The sequence below is a fragment of the Melospiza georgiana genome, chromosome 4, assembly GCF_028018845.1.
Source record: "Melospiza georgiana isolate bMelGeo1 chromosome 4, bMelGeo1.pri, whole genome shotgun sequence".
NCBI lineage: Eukaryota > Metazoa > Chordata > Aves > Passeriformes > Passerellidae > Melospiza > Melospiza georgiana.
In genome coordinates this window covers 21,940,356-21,949,661 of record NC_080433.1, presented here as the reverse complement: position 1 = coordinate 21,949,661, position 9,306 = coordinate 21,940,356, and the positions used below count along the sequence as shown (strand labels likewise).

Genomic DNA, 9,306 nt, shown 5'->3' with positions numbered 1-9,306 from the left:
AAAATCTCTGCACATGCGTTCATTAAAATCTGAATGCAGATATTTTCATAAAGTTGATGCACTGTTTATTCTCGCCATCACAAACCCTAAGACTTCAGGACAAAAAAAACCCAAACAAAACAAACAAACAAAAAAACCCACAAACAATAAAACAAACAAACAAAAAAACCCAACAAAAAAAAAACCCACCAAAAAACCCCAAAAAAACCCACTCAACCAAAAAAAAAAAAAAATCAAACAACAAAAAACTGCAATTTCCAAGAATGCAAGTTTCCATTAAACAAAAGGGCCAAAATTGTTAACTTCAACCAGTGGGAAAGAGAAAGAACTTCAGGGATTTCACTGGGGAGGTGGAGGAGAGGTTGTCATTGTACATAATTCTTCCTACCCATCCCAAATACAAATCCTCATCTGCCAGCGCCCATTTCCCAGATAAACATTACAACGGGCCTGACGCTGCTCAGCAAGAGCTGTGACCCGTGAAAAGAAATGCTTTCCTTCCTTTCTTGCAGAGACAGGTAATTAAGTTTATCCAAAGCTGCAAAGGTCATGAGATTCTGGCTTTGGTCCCCCAAACACTTACGCACAAGCCTCGCTTCCTCTGCCTCAGCCAGATTCGAGGGAAGATAAAGTTAGGAAGGCACAGCTCTTGGCTTGCCGGGGGAAGCAGGCAGACGCGCAGCGCTGTGTAACTAGCACAGACCAGCAGCGTTAGCACCTCGTCCCGCTGTTAAATGGGCTGGAACCTGCCCAAAACTCCATCAATCCATCGTCCACAGGCACCGCGCAGCGCAGGGAGCGTGTGCGCCCGTGCTCCGCATCCCGACCGCTGCTCCGAGCCCCGGCCCCGCATCCCGAGCCCAAGCCCCGCATCCCCAGCCCGAGCCCCGCATCCCCATCCCCAGGCCGAACTCCTCATCCCGAGCCCGAGCTCCGCATCCCCAGCCCGAGCCCCCCATCCCCATCCCCAGGCCGAGCTCCTCATCCCGAGCCCGAGCTCCGCATCCCCAGGCCGAGCCCCGTATCCCCAATCCCCAGCCCGAGCTCCGCATCCCCATCCCCAGGCCGAGCCCCGCATCCCCATCCCCACCCCGATCCCCGTATCCCCAGGCCGAGCCCTGCCCCGGCCCCTCCGCGCATCCCCCCGGGTCCGGCCCGCTCCGCCCGGCCCGCTCCGCCCGGCCCGCTCCGCCCGGCCCGCTCCGGCCGCGTCCCGCCCCGTTGCGCGGTGAGTGGCGGCCGGGGGCGGGGGGAGCGTGCGAGGCGCCGGGGGGTCAGGCAGCCCTGCCCTCCCCCGGTGGGACGGGCCGGCCGCCGGGGAGCCGGGCTTTCCGTGGGTTTGTTCTGTCACCCGTTTGGGGACAAAGTTTGGGAATAAAGGGAGGGTTTCCCCGCCTGATCCCGGAAGGGAAGGAGAGCTGCGAGGGAAAATGCGACCGCTTGCTCCGAGGAGTCCCGTTCCCTGCCTGCCGCGCCTCCAGCTCAGTTCCTTCTTGTGATGCTCTAGGGGGACGAGGCAGGGGCTCCCCACAGGCTGCTGGATGAGCTGCGGGGCTGCAGCCGTACGGAGGGAGTCTCCTCGCGTCTCCGCAGACTAACTTCGGCTCTAACCACAGACGTCTGATTCTTCGGGTCCTGAAGGATGCGAATAACTTAGTGCTTCGTGTTCCGGTCCCCATCTGAGCACTGCTGTCTCCCGGAGAAACAGCCTGAGGAACCGAGCTGGTGTCTGTCACGGTACTTTACAGCGACTTTGTGAGACTGCTGTGCAGCCTCCCTTCCTGCAACGAGTTTCCAAATAGCATCTTTCATATCTGCTACGAGCTGATACCGGCTGCTCATATAAAAATGGTGGTCTGAGAGAGAGAGGGCACTGTAGGACCAGCATTTAATGCAGTGGGGTTTGGCAGGGGGTACCTTAATCGGGGCTTCTTGCACGGGTGACAACTCTTTTTTGACCAGGTTCACTCTTTTTTGCAGGGTAAGGCAAGCCTTGCAGATACTTGCTAGAGGGACCACCCCCCATTTTGCATCTTGCTGAGTGGACTATGGTGGCAGGAAGATGTTGGCTCGCAAGAGTATCATCCCTGAAGAGTATGTGCTGGCACGGATCGCTGCCGAGAACCTGCGCAAGCCGCGCATCCGCGACCGCCCGCGCAAAGCCCGCTTCATCGCCAAGAACGGCGCCTGCAACCTGGCCCACAAGAACATCCGCGAGCAGGGGCGATTCCTGCAGGACATCTTCACCACCCTGGTGGACCTGAAGTGGCGTCACACGCTGGTCATCTTTACCATGTCCTTCCTGTGCAGCTGGCTGCTCTTTGCCATGATGTGGTGGCTGGTGGCCTTTGCCCATGGCGACATGGACCCGAGCACAGAAAACCCTTCGAACAGCACGAAGTGGACGCCGTGCGTGACGTGTGTCAGGTAAAGTAGAGTTTGGTGGGATGAAGGAAGGGCGGGGACAGAGCTGCCAGCTGTCCTGGTGTTGTTTGAAGTGCAGCTTTTGGTTTACATGAACTGTTGGGTTTGGTTGAGACAGTTGAAAAGTGCAGTGTTTTCCTCTAGATTGCGTAAATTCAGCAAGCCTCCCGGGCTTGGAAAATACTATACTGTAGATGTCTTTGATTCCTTACAGGATCTGAAAGAGAGGGAGACCTGCTGCTTTTCATGTGTCTCCACACTCTGTGGGTAACTCGATTGCCTGTCGAGATAAGAGCCTGCTGCAAGAGTGGGTATGTGTTATATGTATTGTAACGTTGTCTATGGCAGAGGGAGCATCCCCAGCGCCACGTTGGCCAGAGGCGCTCCCTCTGAGAGGCAGGGAACCAGCCCTGGGTGTCAGGCAGGGCACCAGTCAGAGGTGCCAGGAAATGTGTCACTTAGGACAAAACTGAGTGTGTTTCAAGATGACTCTCCTGAGAGTGTTAAATATGTGGAGCTTCAAAATACCTTGGTGAAGCCATAGGCCTGCAGTTGGACAGAGGAACACTTTCCACACTGTGCATTTGTGTCAGACAGCGAAAGCTTAAGGGGTGACTGGATTAAATATCACCTGCTGAAGTGTCCCCAAAGCCATGACAATTGTCAGGGCACTGATAAGCTGACACAAACATACATAGAAGAGAAGACTGTGGATTAGAGATGGAGTAAACTGTAAGATAACTTAAGGATCTCATCAATTAAATCTGCTTTTTTAACATTAGATTAAACATTAACATTTTTAGATAGAACCTGGTGGTTCTGTACCACCAGGCTGCCCCAGATCATCTGCCTCTATACATTGCAATTCTGTGAGGGTCTGGGTGCTGCAGGGTGCTCTGAGATATCACTGGATCCACTTCCCTTTTCTCCCTTCTCCCAGAAAGTTTTGAGGTACCTCAACAAGTCTGAAGGGCCGTTGTATCTGGCTCATGAGGTAGCAGAGATTTAATTCGGATTTAATTTAGCAAAAAAGCCAGGTTTTTTGCTAAATTGGGATTTTCCAAGGTAAAAGAAGAGGGGATTTCCCAAGCTTCCCTTCACCAAGTTAGGGGGAATTGGAGCAGGGGTTGCTGTCTTGTTTTTTTTCTGATGTCTGGCCACAAGCAGTGTCCTCTGAAATGAGATGCCATGATCCAGCTTGCACCCGCAGGAGCATTACCCCTGGCGTTTCTGGGATCTGTGGGATCTGTCCAAGCGGAATTAGTGAGCAGCTACAACCCTGCAGCTCTCCAGGGTCAGCTGAGGGGACATCCCTGCGTGTGGCTGGTGGCTCCCTCGGCGTGGCTGCTGTGTCACCCTGCAGATCCTGAGCTGGGGGCCAAGGGCTTCATGCCACTGGGGCCAGGCACATCCACAGCCAGGACTCTGCCCCTGTTCCCTCTCCATAGCTGCCTGTGGATCTTCCAGGATATCTGCTTGGAAACAATATGAATGAATCAATAAAATTTCAGGTTTAGCCCATGCCAAAGAGCACACACCCCTCCCTCATGGGGTGTCCGGGCAACAGCTGCTCCAGTGCCCATGCCCAAGCCATGAGAAATCTCTTCCTTCCCTAGGGAAATCTGGCGACCACTTTGGTCAAAGTCATGAAGTAATGATGTGATTGCTGACATCTTTAAGAATGGCAAGTTTTCGGATGTAAAATACTTTTAGTATTGGAATGCCAAAATCATGACAAAAAAATTTTAGCCTATTTCCCTGAGGTTTAGGCCCACAGATATTTCAGGAGAGCTTCTTGGGTGGGTGCCATTACCTATTTACAGGAAAACCTGGCTTTGGAAATTTTAACTAGTGCCTAGAGCTTGCACAGCCCTTTCATTTTACGAAGTACTGCAGAAATTTCTAAGCCTGACATCTCTTTGCCACAGAAAGCAAACATTATCCAAAATGGAAAGCTGCTGCACAGCTGTGAGGGGAAGGACCTGGGAACCGTGTGATTTGCACTTTCTCTCTCCCATTTCATGTGGTTAAAATGCTTTCCAAACTTGCTCTTTCACTTACTTCCACTGTTAAAAAGATGGAATTTTTTTCTTTTTTTAAAGAAGGATGTTGCTAAGGGAAGTCAGACTACTTACTGGACAGAGTTTTAAGCTAAAGTAACCTGACTGAAATTGAATCCAGAAGCTGCATTCTGCGTATAACTGAATATTCATGATTATAAGAAATCATTCCATGGATTCTATTAAGTAACTCCTTTGTCCCTGATTTCTTCAGAGTGAAATACAAAATAAACCCCCTCAATACAAAGGAATTTGTTAATGATTAAGAATAGAAAAGACAAAATAAGAAAGTTATTTCAAAGATACCTGTGCAGAGACTGGCTGGTTTTCTTGAAGATGGACTTTCTTATTGCCCAGAAAATTATCCTTGATATTGCCTATGCTATTTAAATGTATCTTCGATACCCCAGTGAAAATATGGCTAGAAAAGGAAAAAAAATAATTTAAAAGCAGATTAATTGAAAAGCAAAGCAAAGCCAATTAATTATTTAGACCCATCTTCATGGGCAGGATATATTTTCTTCTGGTATGGCCCTGTTAAGCATTAGATGCTTCAGATTTATTGGATTGCACTGGAGGGATGTATCTGGAAGGAATAAAGGAATAAATAAATATAGGAGGAAGTTAAGGACCCTGATATATACAGGGAATATGACTTTGTGGCTACTGTAAATAATGTACTTTGGGAAGTTTGTGGACAGCATTTGCTGATGTCCAGCACCATAGCATTTTAGGGTATTTCACTTAAACCCACACTTCTACATCCCACTTCTGTGTTGAAATTTTCCAGCTGGTCTTGCCCTGGCAGTGAGCTGAACCCAAGCCCTGGGTCACAGCACTGTGCTGCTGCCAGGGTGTGCAGGGGGCACCTGGGGCCCACTGGCCTCTCTCTGCAGCCTCATCCTGCTCACTCACAAGGCGAGCAAGGGTTTGGGAAGTGTCACAAATCTGGGAAAGCCCCTTTTCCCCCACCAGGAAATTCGGGGTCACGATTCAAGTAGAAAGAGTGAAGTGCTGCAGTTTTCCCTGTTTCCTTTCCCTGCACAGGCTGGTGGAAGGATCTCAGCGTGCCAGCTGATTGCCCATGCTTGCCAAAACTACCTCTCTCCACCAAGGGCTTCATGGGATGGAGAAGGTGGAAAGCCCAGCTATTCCAGAGCTGTTCACTAAGCCAGTGGGCAGCTTGTGCTCCTGGACAGAGATTCCCTGAGCTGCTCAGGGTCACCCAGATGGTCTTGAGGAGCTCAGGCTCTGAGCTCTTCCCTGCCACCATTAGACACTACACCAAGCACACAGATCTGAGCCACCAAGCATGCAATGCTTTGCCTGGTGTTAACAGAAGGCTTATGTGTACTAGAGCCATACAAACATGTCTTTAAGTTTGTTTCTGGAAATACATGTTAACAGCTTCTCAGTGTGTGCTCCGTGTCCTGAGAGTTAACTGGGTGCAATCTTCCCCTACAGGTCTTTCACCTCCGCTTTCCTCTTCTCCATCGAAGTCCAGGTGACCATTGGCTTTGGGGGCAGGATGATGACCGAGGAGTGTCCCCTGGCCATCACAGTCCTGATCCTGCAGAACATTGTGGGGCTGATCATCAACGCCGTCATGCTGGGCTGCATCTTCATGAAGACGGCGCAGGCTCACCGTCGGGCCGAGACGCTGATCTTCAGCCGGCAGGCGGTCATCGCCGTCCGCAACGGCAAGCTCTGCTTCATGTTCCGCGTGGGGGACCTGAGGAAGAGCATGATCATCAGCGCCTCAGTGAGAATCCAGGTCGTGAGGAAGACCATGACCCCTGAAGGAGAAGTCATACCCATTCACCAGGTGGATATCCCTGTGGATAACCCCATCGAAAGCAACAACATTTTCCTGGTGGCTCCCTTGATCATTTGTCATGTCATTGATAAGCGGAGTCCTCTTTATGATATCTCTGCTTCTGACTTGGCGCTCCAGGACCTGGAGCTCATTGTGATACTGGAAGGAGTTGTAGAAACCACGGGCATCACAACACAGGCGAGAACCTCCTACGTGGCAGAGGAGATCCTGTGGGGTCACCGCTTTGTGCCCATTGTCACCGAGGAGGAAGGCGTGTACGCTGTCGACTACTCCAAGTTCGGCAACACCGTCAAAGTGGCTGCGCCGCGCTGCAGTGCCCGGGAGCTTGATGAGAAGCCCTCCATCCTCATCCAGACCCTGCAGAAGAGCGAGCTGTCCCACCAAAACTCCCTGAGGAAGCGCAACTCCATGAGGAGAAACAACTCCATTCGGAGAAGCAACTCCATGCGGAGAACCAACTCCTCGCTCATTGTGCCCAAAGTGCAGTTCATCACACCCGAGGGGAGCCAGAGTGCCTCAGAAACGTGATGCACAGCTTTGTGCTAGGGCACTGGGCTTCAGAAGCAGGAGACACCTGTGGTGTTTTGCTTCAATTTCCTTTTACTTAAGAAAACAAGAACACAATGCAGAAAAGAACCGTGCAAGAACTATTTATTCCATTACTTACCGAAAGCATCACCTAATGGCATTAGAAAACACCTTAGCACTTAGTGTATGAATTAATAAATATGGCACGTACACTAAAGAAAACACACTTCACTCATGTAATATAATGTGTATTTATACTTGTTTTTATGGCATGCTGATTTTTTTAATCGTATTTTTCCTATCAAGGGTCTCTTTCTTCTGCTGGCTGTCACAAAATGTGGGGCTTTCCTATGCAAGCGAGTGCTTCACAAAACTTCTATAGTCAACAGCTCCCACAGATTTTGTGCATGAGATTTGGATATTGATCTTTTTGTGTGAATTTGTTTTTCTCTTAAAGGGAGTAACTAAATTCCTCAAGGATTTCACTGGAGAAGAGCAACCATTTGATCTTTGGTTTCCCAGGCTTTTTCTTTTTTGTTGGTTTGTGGCAAGGGCATTTTGAGAGCAAATTCAGGTCAGGTGTTGTGACCTGTCCATCCCACAGGAAAGCTGGTGTCATTCCAGGCAGGAAAACCAGCAAAATGATGGGGTGCTGCTCTCCTTCTCAGGGTGAAATACTTGGCTGCAGGGCAGCACACATCTTCGATTAGCTATAGGCCAAGCTGAGAAATGCCAGTCCTCCTGGCTGCCACCTGGGCATCTGTTTCACTGAAATTATGCAAGCTGGAAAAAGAAGATGCCTCTTTAACATTCTCATCATGACAGAAGACCAAATCTTGTTTTGCTCTCTCTGATAGATTCATACATGAAGGAAACACATGTATTTGTTTCACTTACTTTTCATAGGATTAAGTCTGCATCCTCCAGAAGAAGGGTATTTTTTTGCCAGTGGGAACTCATGAATGAGAATGAGTGGGAAGCCTGCCAATAATATTAGAGATAGTATTTTCAAAATTATCTGAATGCTTTTCAGAAGGACTTGGATGCTGCTGCTGAATTCCTGAGTTTTTAGCAGTGCCTCACCTGTGTTTTTATATAATCTGGCATTGAGAATTGGTGGGAAGAAGCTTTCCTCTTCAAATTAAAATGGCCATTTGTTACCTGGAGCCTTCCCAAAAAATGTCAACACACGTTTTTCTACAGGAATACATAAAAATAAGACAACTAATTCTGTCCCATTTGGTAGCCTAAATTGATATGTGTTTTTTCTCATGTGAGTAAGCATAACTATGGACAAGTCCCTGTTCAAATGTCTTGCAGAAATTGTTTTATGTCTGTGGGTCGAGAGAAGTACTATCCTTGTTCTGACCCTCCAAGCTACTCAAACATTTAAATGTTTGCTTTTTTCTCTGTGGTGAAACAGTCAAAGCTGGATTCTCATTCTCTTTGAAGGAGCTCATCACCAATTTTTGGATGGATGGTTTCAGGCTTCACAAGGTGTTGGATGGTGGCATGGAGGGGTATTGCTCTGAGGTGTGGACTCCCTGCATTTGGAATAGATGCTCTTCAGAACAAAAACTGACAAAATACTTCATCTGAAGCAGCAGAGGAAATTGAAGTTTCTGCTGAAATCATTCATTCCCTGGCCTGCCCATTAATGTTCTGGAAGGGTGGATGGTGAGCATCTGGAGAAATTAATCTGTCCCTTGTGTGTCCAAACTATGATCAGCTGCAGCTTCCAAGAAGAGTCAGAGTGAAGCACTGTATTACAATTTGTCTCTGTCATCCATTTGCAGGACTGTGAACTTCTCTGAGGCTCTCTGTTGGACACATGGTTAAGTCAGATGCTGTGCAAAAGCAGGTTTTATACAAAATAATAATAAAAAGAGTTACAATAATCTCTTGGTTTGAAAGACAGGTGTCTGCCGTGGAAGGTGGGAAAAAGAATATGACCCCCTTCCCTCTGAATTATTACAACTTTCAAATTAAGGGGCTTTCAGACAAAGATATGTGAAAAGGAATGACAGTTCTTTACTGGTCTGTGTAGCAAGGCAAGCAAACAGCAGCAGCGACACGAGCAGCACCAGGAGCGCACCCGCAGCGGCTCGGCCATGGCGCTCTCCCCTTCGCTGCAGTTCCGGTCACGGCCAGCGGGGGCGCTGCTGGCTCCCGGCCGGGCAGGGCGGGGGCGCTGATTCCTGCAGGGGGCGCTGTGCGCGAGCTCGGCCGCGTCTCCCTCACACAGTAATGGCGGTGGGCTGGGGGGTGAGAATGGGCCTCAGCAGGGACCGGGGGGCAGCGGCTGGGACAGCAGGGGTCAGCAGACACCAGAGCAGCCAAGGAAATGTATCAGAAACTCCCCAGCTGTAGCAGGTGTCATGGCAGGCAGGGGTGCTGGGTTAGAGTGTAGAGGAGAAAGCAGTGGGACTGGGCAGTGGCTGCCAGGCTCCTCCTGTA

General features: G+C 49.5%; 1 protein-coding gene across 1 annotated transcript; it reads left to right on the top strand.

Annotated features, from left to right (window-relative positions):
• The first annotated feature begins 1,396 nt into the window (after positions 1 to 1,396).
• Positions 1,397 to 8,744, top strand: KCNJ8 (potassium inwardly rectifying channel subfamily J member 8). Its single transcript, XM_058022536.1, has 3 exons — positions 1,397 to 1,737; positions 1,981 to 2,427; positions 5,949 to 8,744. Exons 2-3 carry the CDS (start codon positions 2,063 to 2,065, stop codon positions 6,847 to 6,849), a joined length of 1,266 nt encoding a protein of 421 aa, XP_057878519.1. The 5' UTR covers positions 1,397 to 1,737; positions 1,981 to 2,062; the 3' UTR covers positions 6,850 to 8,744.
• The last annotated feature ends 562 nt before the right edge of the window (positions 8,745 to 9,306 follow it).